The sequence below is a fragment of the Seriola dumerili genome, unplaced genomic scaffold, assembly GCF_002260705.1.
Source record: "Seriola dumerili isolate Sdu_G_001 unplaced genomic scaffold, Sdu_1.0 BDQW01000088.1, whole genome shotgun sequence".
NCBI lineage: Eukaryota > Metazoa > Chordata > Actinopteri > Carangiformes > Carangidae > Seriola > Seriola dumerili.
In genome coordinates, this window is record NW_019174343.1 from 13,560,403 (window position 1) to 13,581,087 (window position 20,685).

The window sequence follows — 20,685 nt, forward strand, 5'->3', positions numbered from 1 at the left end:
TTAAAGTTTTTTTTGAAGCAAAAATGCCAAACATGTAGCAGCTTCTCAAATGTGAGTATCTGCTAGTTTCCCAATTTTCATCATAGTAAACTCACTATTCTTTGACATTTTATTCACTGACCAATCAACTGAACAAAAATAGTTGTCGGATATATTGATAATGAAAATAATTTCTGTTTTCTGCAATACAGTTCTCCTATGATAGAATAATACAACCATGTCTGAAGTTTTCTGTGTGTTAATGACCTACTAGCTTAAGAGCCCCTGGGCGGTTGCACACTTGGGAATCCAGCCTTGACTACTAGAAACCACAATAAAAGTAGGTGAAAATGAGTTTTGAAAACCAGACTCTCCTCGTGAGGTAATTGCTGGTATTAATAAACAGACTTATCAAAACCCTGCAGGCATATCATGCCTATTTTGTGCAACAGGTGTTAGGTTATTTAAAGTGTCCGAGTAAGACATGGCAGGGTGGCATTGAGCCACTGTATGTGCAAAACCAGTACCCTGAAATTGAGAGCAGCCAAATATAATTCAGCCAATCATTAATTTCATTATTTATACCTGTGATTTTTACCTCCACCAAGTAGGATATATTTTCATCCCTATCTGTTTATGTGTCAGCAGGATTAAGCAAAAAGTATTTAACTGATTTGCACTGAACTTGGTGGAGGGATGGTGCATGGGCCACGGAAGAGCCCTGGCCCATGGCACAAAAGGCACAACATTTAAAGGTTACTTTACTGTTTTATTCAACAAGAACAAAATATTCAAACATAAAACAGACCTGGAGACAAAAAAAAATCAGAAAACCACCCTTTAATAAGCTCTCAATTCTGTATCATACTGTACAATTTAATCAAATCAGAAAAAAACATATTTCATTCATTTAAAATACAGTACAGTACCAGTTTCCTGTCTGGCCATGGGGCCAGAAAATGGTCTCTGAATAATGCCTACCTATTCCCAAATTCAGATAATATTCTTCATAATAATTTGATACTCTGATACATGATGCAGTAATCAATTAATATATGGAATCAATTAGGTCATTACCATGTTTTCATTGATTTCATTTAGATAATACAGTCAGAAGTTCATATGATGTTTGCCTGATGTACACACTTCAACCAAATACATGTCTCCTGCGGGGAATATGTTTAGTGACTGTTGTCCACCCAAAATCATTTACTAATTGCTGAGCATGGCTTCTCTGCTGTGATCCCATCAATGGTCCCCCAAAAAATTTAAATCAGTTCATCCTATAGCTTACAATGTCAACTTTTCTAACTTACACCTTGGCCCAATTTTTGTCATTAAGTGCTGGTACATTTGTTTAAAAAAAACAACAACAAAAATGCTTTTTGCAGGAGTGAAATTACTAAAATCTTCTTATGCACAAATATTAGTTTTTTATTTGGCATGACATGTCATTTCAGTTGCAAAGGTCAGAATAATTTTTTTTTTTTAAATTTGTGGCAAAGTTGGAATTCAGTAGTGCACTTCCCATTGGAATGGATGTAGATCTTTCAGAAAGAATGATGGCAAATGAAGAACTCATTGGCTAAGAGAAAAATAATTCAAAAAATATATAATCTTTGAAAAAAATCCCAAAGAAGACAAACCTATACAGAGGTTGCTTATATTTTTGCATTTAAATGAGTATCACAGTATTAGTTGCAGTGGGCAGGAGTTTCTGACTTATTATTCTTATTCTGACTGGAATATTAAATTATCATCTAGAGATGATAGAGATACAATAAATGAGGCACGGTGGTGAACACAGGAGGCACTGTGGTCGTCTGCACAGTAATTAGAAGACACACGTGCAGTCAAATACTTGGGGAAAATGAAAAGGTTTTGTTTATTAGCAGCCCTAAACAGCCCAATCCATCATACCTCTGAGGTGTTTCATGATGGATCCTGCTGGTGTTTGGTGTATTTATTTTATATCATTTCTTTCTTCTTGTCTAGTATCCTCTCTGTACAGTTTTTACTCTTTTTATTTTCTGTAACACTGTTTCTGAAAGGTGCTATGCCAATCAAGTTAAAGTTAAGTGCACAAGAAGATATGCAAGTATCATAGTGTAACAGTTAGAGGCATTTGTCATATTAGCACTCTGCTGCCAAGCTCACACTTGTCTCCCACATTTGAAACAGTCAAACTTGCTCATGTTTTAGACGATTACAAACTCCTGTGACACTCCTGGTACACCAGAGTCTAGGAGCCCTGAGATACAGTGAGCATGGCCCCTGTTTCTGCTCATGATACAACACCTCAGATCACTTCTCTTATTCACCGTTAACAGTTCCTCACCTGTTTGTAGTGCCAACTATGCTGTACTTTTGTGTGACAGATTGCACTATTGCACTCATCACACTTCTGCGCAAATTTGGCTTTATCAAAAAACAAACAAACAAAAAAAAAAGACTAGCTGCTACTTTAACTCCACAAAATGCTGACACAAATTAAATGAAAATCATGTAAACTACATACAAGCCTAAGAAGCATTCATAAAACTTATAAACTACACATAAATAAACAAATCTTAAAACAAACTGACCTAAGCGTAGTTATAATATACCTGCCAGCAAAACAGTGGAAGAACAAACCATTCATAATCCTCTGGCAACTCTGAAAATGTATAAATGTATTGAATGGGAATGTATACATGTGATAAAAACATACACATGTATCATCATGTGGCTTAAAGTTTGTGCCTGTTGTCACAGTGTCTTTTTTGACACTACTAACAGAGAAATAAGGAATTTTTCCTACCCTCCACACAGTAGATTTAGTTAATTATGACCAGTTTTTAAAAGGCTTGGGAATACAAACGTGTACATCCCCAAGACCAAAATGTATTTGAAAATATTTTGCATAAATGTAACACAAAGAGAGTGACATAAAACTGTCATTCTCTTACATTACAATAAAAACACAGTAAGCAGAGTGACTAATAACATATAAACACCTTGTACATTCTTGAAATGTTATGTTCATATTCAATATATTAATTATAACAATTTATTAGTCTAATATTAACATCTAGATAATTTAAAGATTGTATTTGAATATAAATTAGAATAAAGGGTAGCTGCTTGGTATGCTTGCCACCGAAGACAAAAACTTAAACATGCTGCAACTTTGGTGTTTGATTTTTCCATTTGTTTTCACTCTGTGGGGATGTGTGCCGATGGAAAAAAAATCTTTGTTTTTTTTGTCATGTCAGGTGAACCAGAAAGAAATAGAAGGTTAAAAAAATCAAATGAAAAACAGGCAAGTCTAACATGCAGCCTGGCGCATCTTCAGTGCTACACGGGCTGAAAACAGAAAATTGTGTCTCTGATCTCTCTTATGACTCTGGCAATTTCCTGTTTTGGAGTAGTCACTTTATTTTTGTGTGATTTCTGACTGAAAAGTGATTTTTTCATCACAGCAGTATCAGCTTGGCAACTATCGCCGTCCTTTTCTTTACTGAGGCTATGGGGTTATTGACCTGTTGCGGTTCAGTCATTTAAGACGAGTGATTTGGAGAGGCCAACGGGCACAAATGTCATTTTATGGACATTGAGGTGAGATTGATTTATCAAAAAATGTGATATAGGTTACTGCGTCACAGTCACAGGAACCACTTTTTTTTTCTTTTTCTTGTTTTTTTTTTTTTTTAGAAATGTCTCATTTTTGAGTCCAGACATCTAACCATTATTTGCATAAACATTATTTGTCAAGAGACCTGCAGCATGTTGTTAGCTGAGACTGCTGAGACATTTGTGATAGAAAACATCCATCACTGAATTGAGCAGGATTAGAAGTCTGTGCGTTGCTACAAGGACACTTTAAAATGTGTTAGGCACACGAAAGGTGAAGGCGAACTCGTACTGACCAAGCTTCAGTGGTCCCACGCTTCAGTCAGGTAATCTATCAGTGTCCCTCAGTCACCGCAGTTCAACATCCACTCACGTGTCGTCCTATCTCTCAACCACAGAATCAGTGTCCATGTCGTTCAGTAGGTAAATGTCCGTGTGACGTGACAATCCCATCTGCATCTGAAAGAGACAGAAAAGAAGAGATGGAGTCGTTATGAGTGAGGAGGCTGTAATTCTATCATTCATGAGGACAACCTGAATTATAGAAGAAACACATTTGATTTTGCCATGATTTGTTTGGCTCCCAACTGATTTTCGGGCTTTCATGAATGAATCAAGTTGCAAACTGTCATTCAAGAAAATAATTAAGAAAAATACTACTGCAAATTTTCATACTGTAAAAAAAACCCACAGAACTACCTGCTAAGTACACACATTGTGCTTATTATAACCTGTGAAAATGTCTGCGTTTCTGCAGCTCATTTTAAACTAACTCTACATTTGACTTTGTTCTTTTTTTTCAGAGAAGAGGAGAAGAACATAAAAGTAGAGACTGTCAGGTGTTAGTGGTTTACTGAACTGTTACACAGATATATTAATAAGAGAAAAGATATCAATCAATGCAGTGTTTTGATCAGAGGTCAATAAGGTCCAATCACTTCAAAATTTGAATTTGATTTTTTTATTATTATAAATTGACTAAGGGTGCTCACCTTGGGTCAAAGTGCTACTTTCCAAATTCAACTTTCCTCATTTAAACCTGGAAAAGAGCGTTTGTCCTACATACAATGGAATGGTCTACCATCTACCCTGATTAATTTAAGGTGGAAATATGAAATCTACAGGTGACATATGTATATGTAGTTTCATCTTTTAATCAGTGTGTAGAAAACCCTTTAAAAAACAAATCATGTTTTATGTTTTACATTATTCTCACAGGCCACTTTAATAGCTAATGATGATATTACACTGTAAATTAAAGCTACTCTGTATTGTAGTTAGAAGGTTGTACAGCAAGTTATCCTGTTAAGTACATTATTCACTGCAACATCTTGTCAAGAAAGTACCACAATTCAAGAATCATTAGTGTTTTTCTAAAATTGTTATGATGAGAAAACCCCATAATTTGTTTTTTTTTCATTAAACATAGAACTAAAAACACAAAGATCATGAGTCCTTCTTCAGACATTCAGACAGAAGACGCCAACAAATGTCCATGTATCCATTATTTCCCATTTATTTTGGACACATGGTGGTTTTTCATCCAGTAGCAAAGGACAGACACTTGTTCATTCAATCCCAAAGAGCAGAAATGAGTGATAACTTCAGAAGACACAGTCTAGTAATGTGTAACTTCAGTGCACAGTGCGACACTGAAGCTTTCTCTGTAACAGTTTAAATGTGCATTTTCCAAGAGGTTTTTTTTGTCAGAGAGGTATTCACATGACACTGTATGGATTGATCAACCCACAACAGCCTAAAAAAGGTCAAGTTACATTTCAACCAGCTCTATGTAAACCTATGAGATACTTTATGAAAACCTTTGAGAGGTATGAACCGGTGGCCTGCAGCTGTACCTGGGTCGGCCACACTTAAGAGAACATTTAATAGCACAATAACTGAGACCTTTACTATTATTACTGGGGCAACACAAATGGCTCCCAGTCCAGTCTCAGCTAGCTGGGCTTCATTAACCATATATATTGAACATATATATTTATCCTGTTACTGTATGAACTGCTCCACAGTTCAATACTAATGCCCTTATTGGTTAATATATAGATCTTACTTGGATATTGCTCAGTTAGGTGCTTGAGTAAAGTATATACCATCTCATTTTCAGTTTATTGAGTTTGCCTTCACTGGTTTTTCTTAATTTCTTTAAGAAATTGGAAAAATCAAGCCATAACATTGATAAAAAGTAGATGTTTTTTTTTTTTCTTTTCCACATGCACTGCCAGAGAAGCTGAAAGTACAGTGTTGATAGCCGGCACTAAATCAACCCCATTAAATACTGAAGCCATGTCAGTTTGGTAAAAGAGGCTGTCCAGTGTTTCTAAGTGAAAATGATTTATGATGTGAGCTTGATCACCACCTCCCTGTCTTTGTTCAAGACTTGAACATGTTAGTTACGGGAACAACATAGAGACATAATTTCCACATCAAACTGCTGCTGCCAACTCCTCCTGTGTTTAGCCACGTTAGACTGATAACAGGCCGTGTGAGGGCAGAACAGGTGTTGACTTTAGTCTCAGATGTGAGCTACTGAGTATGGTGTCTGACAGCCGATATCAAAATATAATTATAAATAATCAATTTTTCCTAAGCACAGCTTTAATTCTCTTTGCACTGGTTTACTAAATATGCCTATTAGTTTGAGAAAAACAAGTAAAGTTTTAAACTTCATTTTGACCCTCAGGTCTGCTGCTGAGGAGACTTGTGTTGGAAAACTATTGTAAATATTAACAGTAGTTTTAAATTTAATTTAAACTAACAATGTTGATGCGGGGGAATAACCAAGGCAAGAATTCCCAAATGTTGCCAGACCCTTGCCATCATGTGACTACTGTAAACTGATTATAGTCAGAGCCAATGACGAAAAGAAAAAAAAAAAACACACCATTGTAGTAAATGAGAAGGTGTTAAATAACTTACATTGGACACAGATGCAGTGCACCGTCTGACCTGAAAGAATTTTATTGTGAGCTGTAGTATTTTTAGACTTTCATTCACAAAATGACTACTTCTGAGGGCCCTCGAAGCCAGACTTGTGATTATGGGTTATAGAAATAACCATGGCTTTCTTTGAACTGGTTTTGACTTCTTTGTCATGATAATTAAAGGAATTATGACTACAGCAAACATAAAAGCTTGTCTTCTCTTTGCACAGCAGTATAAATATGTTGCAGTGACTTCCTCTCAGGAAGTCTAACCAAAGACAAATGATGCTCAAAAAATGTTGCAAAGAGAGTTATTTTGGAACAACAGAACAAAACAAAAATGTTTTAAAGATATATATATATATATATATTTGTACATCCAACACTCTCTGGCGCCTGCACTGTTAAAAACATATTTTGATGCTCAATTTCCTTCATATTGAATTTCAATTCACTGATAAGCTCACGTGCGATGACTCACCCCAGCTGCTGGTATCCTTATTATTTAGGCACTAAAAGAGGCTCTGAGGATGGGGCTGCAATCATATAAAGCTACATTTATTTCAATGGAGCGGTTAAGTTCAGGCTGCATACCTCAGTCGCAGACTTGGTTGTATCCACTACATGTCCACTCTGGACTTGTGCAAAACATAGAGACAACTGGGGCTCCACACAAGGAAGTGACAAATGAGGTATATGCAATACTTCTGCATGATACTGAAACTTGTCATTTAAGCTACTTTGACATGTTTGACAGGAATCAGCTCACAACATTAAAACCCCATAACCAAAAGGTTTTTCTTTTACACAATAAGGGCTGGATATCATTTGGAGATTTTTAGTACACAGAATTAGATTAAGAAAACTTCCTCATGTATCATGTAACAATTGTGTCGTTTTGGAAATAGAATCAAACTGCTATAGAGAGCCTGAGAGATGACGAGATGATAGTAGATAGTAGAGTATATAGTATAGTATAGTATGTTGAGGTAGACTGAGTGGAAATTGCAGCACAGTGAGCAGCTCCTCCAACACCAGGACATTGGCAGGTTGACAATAACAAGGTGAGGGGGCTCACAGAGAGCAAAGTACTTGATGCAGCTGATATTGTCACAGGGAACATGGCAATGAATCTGGAAAATATAATCACTTCAAGTAGATAGTTAGGTCAGCTCTTGCTTAATGGAAACAGTGCTAAAAATAAGTGTGGAAAACAAAGTGGCTTCACCAGCCATGCTGATTCTGGTCTTCATGACCATATAACACTATAACCTCAGCAGCAAAAGTGGAGTCTTTCATACAGTGTGTATGACATGTTGCATGTTTGATCAATTTTTTTTATTAAAAATATATTTATAGTTGAAAATTATTATTGCAATTGTGGTAATTCTAAAATTTTGATCCTAAATAAAAATGTATTTTATTAGGGCTATTCACATCCTCTGTGCTGCTCTGGTCTTCCCACAGACATCAAGCTTGTTTAAAGAATTTGCAGCTGTAAGGCCCCAAACACTGTGGCTACTAGTGTAGTTTATAGAAACCAGCACCTTTTCATGTTAGCTTAAATCACTGGAACTTTTGTGTAAAACCTTTAACTTCGAACTGATATCCTCCGTCATCCTGCTCATGACGACCAAAGTAGGTGAAAACACAAAGACTGCTGGGAATGTCTCCCAGTATGGAAACGCATGCTGAGCTGCTATTCCTAAAGTGTAGATGACATTTTATAAAAAGTCTGAAAATACTGACAATTAGGTGAATTATCGAGTCGTATGCTGTATGAATCACTCATGTCACAGTGTGTCGCTTCATAACCAACGGTAAATACTTGGAGGATTGTAACAATTATTCATTTGTAAAATGATGTACGTATATTTCCTTAGGGGTTGGCTCAACCATCAAACACTGGTATCTTATATACTGTGCTGGTGTAGTATTAATATGTTTGATTGATTACCTAAAAAGCACCAAATATTGATACCCAGCCCTACACAAAAAAAAACAAAAAAAAACACGTGACATTAGCAGAAAATGTGCTTTCAAGATCCTATCTGATCTTGACAAGTCCTGGTTGTGTACAGGGCTCAGAGTCTCCGAGAGGAAAGAAGAATGCTGGTGGTTACTGTCCTGTTCAGCTCTAGGAGTCGTACTCTGACTGTTCCTCTATCAACACAGCAGGTCGCTTTCTTACCCTGCTGCCAAAGTCCAGGCAGGAAACCCCCAAGGCAATCAGACAGTGCCATGCCTGCAGACGATGAGAAAGGAGAGAGAAGAGAAGATAGGTTTTACACACACGCTTATGCACTTTCACTTAAAGAATAGTGGGACACTAACTTAAACATTTAGTAAGACAAATAATATTTGCTTTTAAATACAGAAAATTTATCAAATAATCACAATTAATGAAATATGTTTCTCATCACTGTAGCTTTTTATAATTTTATTTGTTATACATCGATCAATTCTGCTATAAAACCGCATTTTCACTTTTCATGTTGGATCCTTGGATCTTCGTTAAGTGTGAAGTTTAACATACTGAGGAGAGTTGTGGGGCTGGGTACTCAGTTGATTGTGATGTACTTCTGCTTTTGCTTTTGCACACTTGTCACTGTGCACCGTGTGTTCCCACAATTCAATTCAACTATGAAGTTTAGACATGTATACAGACAATGAAAAACAGGCCTACAGGTAAAACTCTGGTAAATAAGGCACAAAGCAAAATTGGTAGACAGCACTAACTTGGATAGTGTATTATAACCACATTTTTGTGTAGCACGTATCATTTGTGGAAAGACTGAGCCAGTTAGTTAAATAAAGTGGATTAAAATTGGGCAAACAAGTTTATACTTTGTCACAGAAACGTCACAAAATGTCACATATCTAAAGCCAAAAGGTGACTGAGAAGTGAATGTAAGTCTGCAGTAATCTAACTCACCAGGTAGCCTACAAAGCACAGATAGGCTACGGAGAGGAGAGCAGCGAGGACGTAGAGCAGCACACTGTTCAGCGCCGTCACATAAACCACCACAAAGTACATGTTGATTGCACAAACCACCAGGATGACGATGCCTCCGGAAATCTTCCAAAACCTAAAAAAAAACAAACAAAAAAAAAACAAACAGGCAGGCAGTTTATTCAACCATTGAGAAATAATGAAATAAACACGGAAAATAGTCCGTGTTCTCGCAACTGTGATGATGTCCTACAGATTTATCAAAGAAACCTCAAATGTCCGTAACTAGTTTTCTTGCATCACAGTCCTTCCTGTGACTCTACTGAGTAAATCCCTAGTTTGCGTAATACAGCTTTGGCCTGTCTATGAACAAAGTGACTGCCTTGGGTTATTTTTCATAAATAGTGTCCAACTAAATTATCTGTCTCTATCTGTAAAGTTCTTGGTTAAATAACACACTCATCTGGAACAGTCACTCAGATGACCCCGAGCAGACAAGTTGCATTTGAATAGTGAATGAATGACTAAACCTCAACCAAAACAAATTCACCTGGTGAAGTTTCAAGTTGACCTGACTTTGATCCTAAAACAAATCGAGTCAGGGGTCTGTCTCTGTTAGTTTTGAATTCGGCTAATAAGAACAAAAGACTGTCCCATGGTGGACTTGGGTTTGGGTTTTCTCAGCACTGCCTATCATCTTTTTGTTTGACATGCACTAGATATTTATGCGTTACATGTTTTATATGGTCAGATACACTGCTGACAGACAAAAACGGAGTGAAAGCCTCAATGATGAAGGTAATTGCTCTGTCAGTGAACAATATAATACAGTACATGTAGCTCAAGGCATACAACTAATAAATACAGTGTGTACTGAGAAAGTCAATTATTACACATTTCTACAGAGAGAAGAAATTAATGATTAAAGAATGTATTTCACTCACAATCCGTTTGCAAAGTCATTCATAATGGATGTCAGACTGGTGAAGGTCAGAATTGGGATCAAAGCAAATGGAAGCTGTTGGATGTAAAGAAAAGTCACACTGAATATTTTACAGGATTATGTACCACACAAAAGGAACAATAAAAGGAGGATAAGTGTCAAAAACCGGGCTGGAGATTGTGTAAGAGTAAACTAATGTTAAAGAACTTTTTACAAAATTGATTTTTGAGAGTTTTCCTGTTGACTGGACCTGACCTGCATGCTTTGAAGCACATTCAGGAAGTCGTTCATGCCTGTCAGATGCTGAACGTCCTGGAAAATGGCTACCAGCAGAGTAGGTGTGATGGCGATGGAGCGGGTCAGCAGTACCCGTGCAAAACGAGACCACCGGAGGTTCAGGAAACCCTTGGTAATTAGGAAAGCACAGCAAAGGATGAGTGTACACGCTTAGATACTGTACATCTTTGGCGACACGCTTGACTATAAAATAAAAAGCAATAAAGCAACTGCTACATTTCCCACCAACAGATATTCTTACCTCCATGACAAACTGCCCAGAGTAAGTGCCTGTCATGGTGGAGCTCTGTCCAGCTGCCAGGATCCCTATGGCCCAGATGTAGAGAGCTGCAGGGCCAAAGAAACAGCCCAGGACCACTCCCTGAACAAATAGATGAGCCGAGAATGAACTATCTAATTATCCATCTAACTAATGTAGCCACAGACAGAGAGATGGTCATTCAATTATGTAGGGCTGGTGATAATTACCGTAACTAAGATTATTAACAAAGAGATGGAGAGAGTACAAACATTCAGAATGATATGGTGAATTTAATGAAGTTGTTTTTACTCTTACTTTATTTGAGCCACACACACAGGTGATTCAAATTGACCTTCCTGATTAAACTGATTTACTACAACTCTACAGTATGTACACATGCTCTGTCCCAATTCAAATATATTAATAGTACACAGTAAGTGCTTTACACTAAATTGTCACTATAACTTGCTTCTGCAGTTAGTACACAAAAAATGAATGTAATGTTTTATCAGAGAAAATGAAGTAATACATGTTCTGCCAATCAAACCGTGACTTTGGAAGGTCACTGCCAACTAAACTGCACAAAGACAAAACAAAAATGTTTTCCCACAGATGTAATACTTTTTTGATGGTTTGTTTTCCAAGATCTTTCTGGAGCTTTCTCATCACCATCTGCAATTCATGTTGATTTTTTGCAGATGAGAGCAGCTCCTGTATTTCCATTCTGCATTGCTTCCATTTGTACATCAACAACACACAGAAACATCAGGCTTTTTAGTCTATTTAATTCTGTCACAACATAACACAGACTCAAAACCTGAATGAAACTGTGACACAGACATGCAGCCTACCCAACCTAAGCAGCCTAACCTAACCACCAAACCAGCCTGCCGTACCACCTAACCTTGATATGCCTTTAATAAACCAGAACCAGTGACAACACCCGTGCTGAAGTGCGGGGCCCTAAAATAGAAATGGCCATTGTCTTCATCGGCAATGAATGACCATGTGCTGGTCACAAGATGAGAAGATTTCTGCTGCTTCTTCTTCTCCCTCTTATTATTATTTTATTTCTTCTTAGTATTTTATGTGATTAATTCTAATAGCTGAAGTGCAGTTCCTAAATCTGACTTAATAATAATGCACACCATCTACCTAATCTTTAAATCCCAGTGGGGACTTAATGTTGTAGTTTTGATGCACAGACGTACCCCTTTATAGATGTCCACCTCCAGTGTGCCGTTGTTGAGAGGGAAGAGATCTGTGTGTGGACTGCCAGTTGCATTGCAAACTGCATTCTGCAGCCAGGACAAAACACATACAATAAGCATCAATTTGATATGCACTGTGTGCAAACAGCACTCACAAAACAATTACTTCACTGTATTTCAGAATGACCAACAGAAGCTTCAGTCATACTAAGTAAGAGCAAGAGATTTCAATGTATACCCACCACGTCCATATTGGTTTTATTGTAGAAGGCCTGAGCAAAGACCGCCACGACAAAGACGTTGATGAGAAAGGAGACGAAGAGAGCGATAGTAGACTCAATGAAGTAGTATTTGTTGGCTTCTTTTACTTCCTTCTTATTTCTGCGATCGACTTCCCGAGACTGGAACATGAGGGAGTAAACAGAAAAACACTCAACACACAAATGTGCTCTAATTTTTGACTTGTTGACTCCTTTAGGCTTGAGTCTTGTTAATCTGCAGGTGACGACAGTTATGTTTCTAACCTTGACCAGCGCTGAGTGCAGGTAGATGTTGTGGGGCATGATGACAGCGCCCACGATTCCCACTGCCTGCTCCAGCTGCACAGGCCCACAGTCGGCACAGTAGGGTACAAACATCCCCTTCAGCAGCTCCCCTTGGTCTGGCTTTACCAGCACGTACTAAAGACAGGCGACAACAAGTCAAACATGTCAGCGTGCTATGAATGTCTCTGTAAAAACCGTGAGACATGTCAAACAAAATCTTAAAATATGTTTTAAACCTAAAGGAGCCTTACCTCGTAACCAAAGCTAATTGCCATTACAGTGATGAGGAAGCCAAAGAAAGCTTCAAGTTTCCTCAGGCCTGCAAAGAGATAGAAACTTTATCAACACAGCTTTTCGAGGAACGACTGGTAGCTAGTGGTTGTATATCTACAGAAGAGAACCGCATACCATATTTGTCTAGAAAGAGGAACACGAATGTGTCTGTTATGGTGATGAGGACTCCTCCCCACAGTGGGATCCTGAAGGAGAAACAGTCAGTATTTATCACCGTTACAGAAAACCACTACATATGTTTGCAAACACCATCTATGGATGAGCAATAAAGATGTTACCTTCCCACAGAGAGGAGGTTGAGAGCTATGGCACAGCCGATGACCTCCTGCATGTCTGAGCCAATAATTGCAAGTTCAACCATAAGCCAAAGGATTATCCGAGGAACCTGAGCAAGAAAATTAATTAATATATTATTAATCTGAGTTTTGCAATATCTAAAAAACAGAAATAGAGCACTCATATTGACAAATACAAATACACCCCTGGCTAAAAAAAGTTAATGTACAACAAGAAAGAGGAAGTTAAATGTGTAATGAGAGAGACGGGAATGCTCACGGCGGGATACTGGCGGTTGCAGACTTCAGCCAGGTGCATCCCTGTGACGACCCCGAGGCGTGCAGCTAACCTCTGCAACAGCAGCCCAATGATGGTGGCTAAGAGGAGCACCCATAGGAGCTGAGGAAGAACGACAAATTCAGCACAAATTGCTTCAACTTTGTACGAGGAGTTTTATTTGGGCAGACCGCCAAATAACAGCCTGTGTAAAGTCTTGTTCATTTCGGACATTATGACAGAAGACTGGTATTTCTTTTTCAGAAAACAATGCTGGTGCTGTTGAGCACTAACACTGATAATGATGGTATTGATGCTTTGTTGAGTATCAAAACAAGAGACAGAAAAAAATATGAAAGCCATTTGTCTTCAAAGTAAAATAACTTTCATAAAAAAGGGGGAGCCGTGGCAGCAGTCATGTTTGTATATGTCACCTTAAAGCCGGCTTTAGCTCCAGACTGCAGGTCGGACTCGATGTTCCCCGGATCCAAGTAAGCAATGCTCATCAAAAACCCTGGTCCAGTGAAGGCCCAGAGTTTTCGGAAACTGAATATCTGGAAAGAAACCACTGTTGTAATTTCAATAATATTAACATATCTTATAGATCAAATTAAAATATTTTTGCTGTCTAATATCTAACAAATTCTGATTAATTGCCCAACAAGAGCACTTTGCTGCTCATAAAACATCAAACAGTTGCCGTCAGTACCTGGTTGCCACCTTCAGGAATGGGCACCTTGTCTTCAAAGTACGTGGAGAACGGTTCTTCCTGGATCTCAGGTGAGGCAGGAGGAGAGATGGAGCTGTACTGGTTTGTCTGTACTCCATTCTCCTGCGGGGAGTCCTCTAACAAAACCACAGAAGAAGGAAAAAGGGGTTAGTTCGTGATAAGATAAAATACATACGAAAGATGCATCTTTCCACCAACTGTTAACATGTTTCCATGCTTTATATCTACCGAACCCGTCTCAGTAACTGCTGCTATTTTTTTATAACCTGGAGCTCATGCTTGTAGTTTGAACTTCATTGTCATGGGACTTCCCACACTAGCTTATTTGCAGAGATCTGGAGATGTTGCCTAATCACTGTGTAGTCTTAGTGGAATGTCACCTGCAATGTACTGACGCAAAATGCAAAATGTCTTGTTGGCTTCATGAAATACTGAGATCATCTAATTAGTAAAGATTAATTTTGAGAGATTCTGTGTGTGGAGAGACTTGAACCGATGCAAAAATTGTTGGTTTTCAAAACCAAACAAAGTCTAACTGATTTTAACAAATTCATATAGTTAAACGCAAACACTTCTTAACACTGCATAATATCATTCTCCAAAATGCTTAATCCACAATATTTAAGAGACTTCTGGGGTCCAGGAGCTTTATTAAAGAAGCTGCATGCACTTCAAGATTAAGCAGTTTGTGCCAGTGTAATGACTAGACGGTGAAAAAAAAAGAAAGTCTCAGCACTGATAATCTAAAATCACTTTCACATAACCTCAATTTCAACTGCTACATAAGTGATTTAGTGTAAGACTTTAATTTACATGTATGTAGTTGGTCAATAATAACATGTAATTAGAACCACATTATTAAAATCTTGAACCCAGTGACTGAGAACACAATGACGAGATTATGTTCAAAAGATCAGTGAATATAAACACAAACTAAAACCTAACATAAAAGCCATTCTATGATCTGTAATTACTGTTTAACATTTATGACAAATATAAAACTACAATTCCTTTCATTTTAACCTGTATAAGTTGTGTACTACTCACTGAGTTTGGACTTTTCATTCTTTCCTCCCTTCATCTCCAACTCACTGCTGGTCCCAAAGTCCACTGTTCCCTCACAATGTCTCTGCTTTTATATGACCCAGTCTTTTTTTTTTTTTTTTTCCATTAGATGTCACGATGACATTCTGACATCATGTTTCTAAAAGTGACCCGCCAAGAGGGAGAAGTAAAGACAGCACAACGCCCAAATTTGTGCTTGGGATTGTCAACAAAACAGCCCATGGCACAAATAATAGTGTGACCTGCCCTTTACCCTTCAACGAATCACGCAGCATCACGCAAGCAGCAGTTAAGTTCATAAAAGAAACTAAGAGAATTAACAGCATTCAGACTCTTAAATAACTCCAACAAAATGATTAAACCAAACATATTCCAGCATTAGAAATAAAGAAAATATATATTTCTTTTTGTAGATAGTTAGTGAGAGCATGAGTTTTCAAAAGTTAAACTGTGGTGCTGCAAGTTAAAATGTACTGTTGTGAAATATTGTTTTAACCACTCCTGTCAGCATGCACACTGACACTGATCATATACCGCAGCCTTAACCAAATGCCCGGGGAGTTTAATGTTGGAGAACATAGCAGGGTGTGTTTATAAGGCGATGGTCATGTGTCTGTTATCTTAAGCAGTTACCTTCGAGGAGGTCTCCGTCTTGCACGGCCTTCATCAGGGCTGGCTGAGGGATCCCTGGGATATTTGAGGGATGGATATCAGCCTCCCTGCAAAAAGACAACAGCAGTTACATAACCTGACAACCTACAAACCCATGACTGTTGAGGGTGAAACGGTAAATGTCATGCTGCATTAGTGATGCTTTGGTCTCTAAAATTAACTTTCAGTACGTTGCCAAACAAACTAATTTCAGGTTTTCTCACACCTAAGAATGAGTAACATCAACGTGAGACATGACTGTGCAACATTTTGTTCCCCCTTTTTTAAAAAAAACAAAAACATTAAAAATCACAAGTCATAAAAATGACAAAGCAACTTTAACAGTGTGCGAAAGGACACTACATTGTTGAAAACTTTTAATAGGAAACGAGTTGACCATTGGCGTCGCAGTTTCACTTCCACCACATCCATCCTTCCTCTAATCTTCGGCTCACAACCGTGTAAAACTTGTGCTCTCTGACAATGAGTGGAGGCTGCTCTGAAACCACATGACGCCTCTGGTCATATGAGGCAAAAGTCAGGCTGAGACAGCAGACTGGGCAGCTTTCCCAGACAGTCAAGGTTTCCATCAGAGTGCAACTTCCTCCGGCTGAACATGTGAGTAATTACCATCATCAAAGTGACAGGTTCTTTGGCACTTTCCGCAGTAGCACCAATGAATTTAAAAATATTACAATTTGAGTAATATATTAGTTGCCAGTAAAATGTGTGTAGTGTCTAATATAAATGCCCAAGAAATATCATGTTAAATTGAATCAACTTTTCCACAGGTCATGAAGTTTACTGCTCTGGAGAATGACTGGCCCTTTCTAATAAAACTACCAAAATAAGGAACTTACTTGTTCTTTCTCTCCTAGGGGCTGTTTAAACACTCTGTTTAAACACATTTATCCTCCAATTTTCCACCTTCTTAAAAATAAATAAATAAATCAAATCAAATCAAATGATTACTCAAAAATAAAAAGACATGAAAAAAATGTGTGTTCATGTGAAATAATGCTAAAAATTAATTTTAAAAATGGGCCAGATTTAACAGTAAATTTTAAGCATGGGCCTTATGAAATTACGGGATCTGGCCGCTGACAGTTACTCATTACTGCGGCTGCAGGATGTTTCAATTTTCTGCATCTCTTGAGACACTGGCGCATTTGTCATGTGTCCTCATGAGGGCACAGTGAGCAGCCAGACCACATAAAGACTACAAAACGAGGTTTGAAATGATTTCTGACACCACCCAATGTGTCGGGTCACCATAGAAGAGATGATCAATAACAAACCATTTATAATCATAAACCAGTACAAATTATCCAGATAGTTTTAATACAATTGACATTTTTGCAGCCACACATGATGATGGAGAGCAGTTCACGTGCATCGGTTTGCTCCAGTCATTTTTCTCAAACTAAAACAAGTCCAAGCAATTCTCCTAAATCTCTTAACGACCACCCAGCATGCTCTCACACACCACCATGAAGGTTTACGTCTCCCTTGTATAATCTCACTAACCAGGCATGAAAGAATAACATCCTTTGGGGGGGACAGTGGCTGTGATCTTACTTTGATGTTTCTGATCATAAGTCATGTAAGACACATGTCTAATCATGTTTCAGAGTATGTTTACTGACAAAAATCTGTCTAGATTTCAGTGTGCAGGTATTAACTTTGTTTTTAATCTGACTTCCTCTGTCCCAGCATCTGATTGGAGCTATAGATGTACATACTTTATCTTTTCTTTTTCCAGCACAAAACAGACACGGCAATTTGAAGTAGCTCCTGTTTTTGATCAACTTACAGTAGCTGTACTTTTAGTTTCTTATTGGGCTCAGTGTGACCTGGACTCAAGTCCTCGATTGTGTAACTATCTTTTAATATGTCAGCACTAATCTTGTCAAATTCCATAGGCACCCACGTGTATGTGGTGATAAAGAGTTAGACTCTGATAAAGTCTTGCAGTAGCAATGAATTTCATCAAATTGAATCCATATAATATTCTAATAACAGCACCAATACGACGTTCATTAGAAAACATCAGTTTATGTATTCAACTACATGATTTGTTTTGATTTTATGAATGTTTGAAAAGCTGGACTGGTCAATGTTGTGGATCTAAATTTGAAAATGGTAGGCGTACTAAAAAGATTACCGTAGTCATCCATTCACCTTCCCCTAATGAACCCCATGGGGGCCTAATCTGCACAGAACAGATTTTACAATCACAACTGTACATCTATGACAACTCCCAAACTGACAAATGGTGTCTAATGTTACACCCTTACAGGCTCTTATACTCCATGAAAGAAAAGAATCTCAACACAGTGATGGCAAATATAAAAGAAAACTGTTTTGAAATGTTAAGCATGAACCAAAGTGTTTCTAGTCCTAATGTTACTCAGCTGCAATTTCTAATGTAACATTTGACTTGCAGAACAAGTCAGTCTCACTATTTTCACAAGGACTCAGGAGCGGCAAGAAATATCAAAAATTCCATGTCCAGGACCAACACAGCTCTGTTCAACACAACAGACAATCAGCTGCTATGAAAGTTAAACAATGAGTTGTCTCTGATGTTGTCTATCCAGGAAACTCCATGTTTGAGAACTTGGCACTCGCAAAAACTGGCTAATCAAGAACATGCCCACACGTCACTCACAGCATTGCTAACTGAGCTATTAATGTTAATAATTCACATATAGGCAGGTTCAAGGTATTTGAGGGGTGGTTTCAAATGAATGTGTATTACATAATTTGGCATGTACATAAGTTACATTACATTTTGCAACAAACGCGACTGTGAAAAAAGATTTCTCTTGCTTAACATTTACTGTATTCATTACTCGTCATAGGTAGTGAGTAGATTTCAACACCTTAAACTCCACTGACAAATGTACACAGGAGAAGATTTGGTTTATGTAGACTTTGACAGTCAGCTATCCTTCTCCTGCAGAGTGAGTTTCCAACACAGTACCACTTACTTTCAAGGTGCATGAAGTAAGAAAAGCTCAAAACTCCAGCAACACTTGCAGACAACATATTGTCCTTAATACTGCAATTACACCTTGTTATTACAATTAACAATTATTTTATTAGTGATTAATTTGCTGATTGTTTTCTCAATTAATTGGTAGGTCTATGAATTGTTTAAAAACAATGCAACGCATAAAGACATTCAATTTACTATCATATATGACAAAGAAAAACAGTAAATCGTCACATTTGAGAAGCCAGAGAATATTTGACCTCTTAGCTTTTAAAAATTATTAAAACAATTAAACTTTTTAAAAAACGACTCTTGAGGATGCTTTTCCTTCTCCAAGCACTTTACAAGTTGGTGACATTACTCCAGAGACCCCGATTCTGCTTCTGAACTATGATAATGAGATGCTCTTAGCAAGGAAGAATATTTCCATAGCAACTGCTCTGACAATAAGTACGCCTATCCTACCAGCAGCTGAGAAAGCCAACATTTCTCAAGATCTAGCACATTACAGTAAATGTGTCACCTAAGGACTTCAGGACGATGATCTGATTTACAGCTTTAACATCTGAATTAACATCTCAATTACTGTGCAACACACTAATTACAGCTCATCCTTGTTATGCTGAAATCATGTAAATGAAGTTTACAAACTCCCAGAGTAAGTAGTGAGTAGTAGTAAGACTCTAATCACAATTTAAACCAGAAACCAACGCTTGACCTCTCGACATGGTAACTTGTCCAGTGGGTACAGCTGAAAAGAATCAAAGCCTACGCGCTCATTGCCGGTGTAAGTTAGATGTGTATAACCCAGAGCAGCCTTGACCAACACCTTCAAATCCTGTCGATAATGAAAACATTTGTGCGCCAACATCAACATTGTCAGTGCACTGTTACTACTACAAGCTAACGAGTTTCCATGATGTGTTAGCTATCAGGTCGGATCTGCCAACGAGTATGAAAACATCCTTACCTTGGTATACGGTATGAGAAGGTAAAATAACAGCCTGTGTTTTGTCGATTAAAGCCGCTTTTAAAATGATCCCATGTGTATAAATGTGTTAGCTAAGTAGCATGTTAACGAGCTAAATTCTGGCAAAGTCGTATCTGTATGTTCAGGATGCACTGCGCATGTGCATTGATCTTGAACTGTTCTGATTGGGCGATAGATCTGAATGATCCAACCCTGGGATAAGGCTGTCAGGCGCACTGCTGGTCAGGATAAACCAGAGCTAATCGTGTTGGATCTAACCACTGAAAAATGCATTTCATTTTATACGCTCATCATATATTTTGAATGTAAAAACTCTATCTTAAAAGTAAGTAGTAACAAAAGTTGTTACATGTATGTAGTGCAATAAAAAGACTGTTGAGGAGTTGAAGTGTAAAACAACACAAAATGGAAAGTTTAGTACCTCAAATTTGTACGTAAGTAAATGTACTATTTATCCTAATAGTCATTCATTCATACATTCATTCATCCATTCTCACCAGGACCATAACTTATCCAGTCGAGCCCGGGTTCTTTTTTGTATTCATTTTTTATATGAATTAATACAAGGCGTGTTGCTTATTTTACAGTTTTTACATTTATGATGATGACATTTTGTGAACATTTATTTAACAAAAATCAAAACTATATAAACCCATGATAATATTTAAAAAAGAACAATAAGTC

The 20,685-nt window shown here is 37.7% G+C and overlaps 1 protein-coding gene across 3 annotated transcripts; it reads right to left on the reverse strand.

Annotated features, from left to right (window-relative positions):
- Nucleotides 1–799: 799 nt before the first annotated feature.
- On the reverse strand, nt 800–20,128 carry LOC111221486 (natural resistance-associated macrophage protein 2-like). Of its 3 annotated transcripts, XM_022744858.1 has the most exons (17): nt 19,981–20,128; nt 15,995–16,080; nt 14,276–14,412; nt 14,001–14,120; nt 13,570–13,689; nt 13,293–13,399; nt 13,129–13,199; nt 12,972–13,039; nt 12,700–12,855; nt 12,418–12,576; nt 12,176–12,262; nt 10,965–11,084; nt 10,682–10,831; nt 10,428–10,501; nt 9,466–9,619; nt 8,722–8,775; nt 800–4,050 (listed from the first exon to the last, which is right to left on the reverse strand). In XM_022744858.1, the coding sequence occupies exons 2-17, from the start codon at nt 16,026–16,028 to the stop codon at nt 3,973–3,975; spliced, it is 1,689 nt and encodes a 562-aa protein (XP_022600579.1). In that variant the 5' UTR covers nt 16,029–16,080; nt 19,981–20,128; the 3' UTR covers nt 800–3,972. The 3 variants fall into 3 exon arrangements, with proteins under 3 accessions (XP_022600579.1, XP_022600580.1, XP_022600581.1); XM_022744859.1 differs by lacking the exons at nt 15,995–16,080; nt 19,981–20,128 and adding an exon at nt 15,344–15,449; XM_022744860.1 differs by lacking the exons at nt 800–4,050; nt 15,995–16,080; nt 19,981–20,128 and adding an exon at nt 15,344–15,449 and having other exon boundaries at nt 5,090–8,775.
- Between the last annotated feature and the right edge of the window lie 557 nt (nt 20,129–20,685).

Coding starts and splice junctions, on each gene's coding strand:
- LOC111221486 (XM_022744858.1), bottom strand. CDS start 16,028: ATGAAGGCCGTGCAAGACGGAGACCTCCTCGAAG. Junction 14,413..15,994: donor AGACGGAGACCTCCTCGAAG/GTAACTGCTTAA, acceptor TGGTTTTGTTAG/AGGACTCCCCGCAGGAGAAT. Junction 9,620..10,427: donor AATGACTTTGCAAACGGATT/GTGAGTGAAATA, acceptor GTTTTTTTTTAG/GTTTTGGAAGATTTCCGGAG.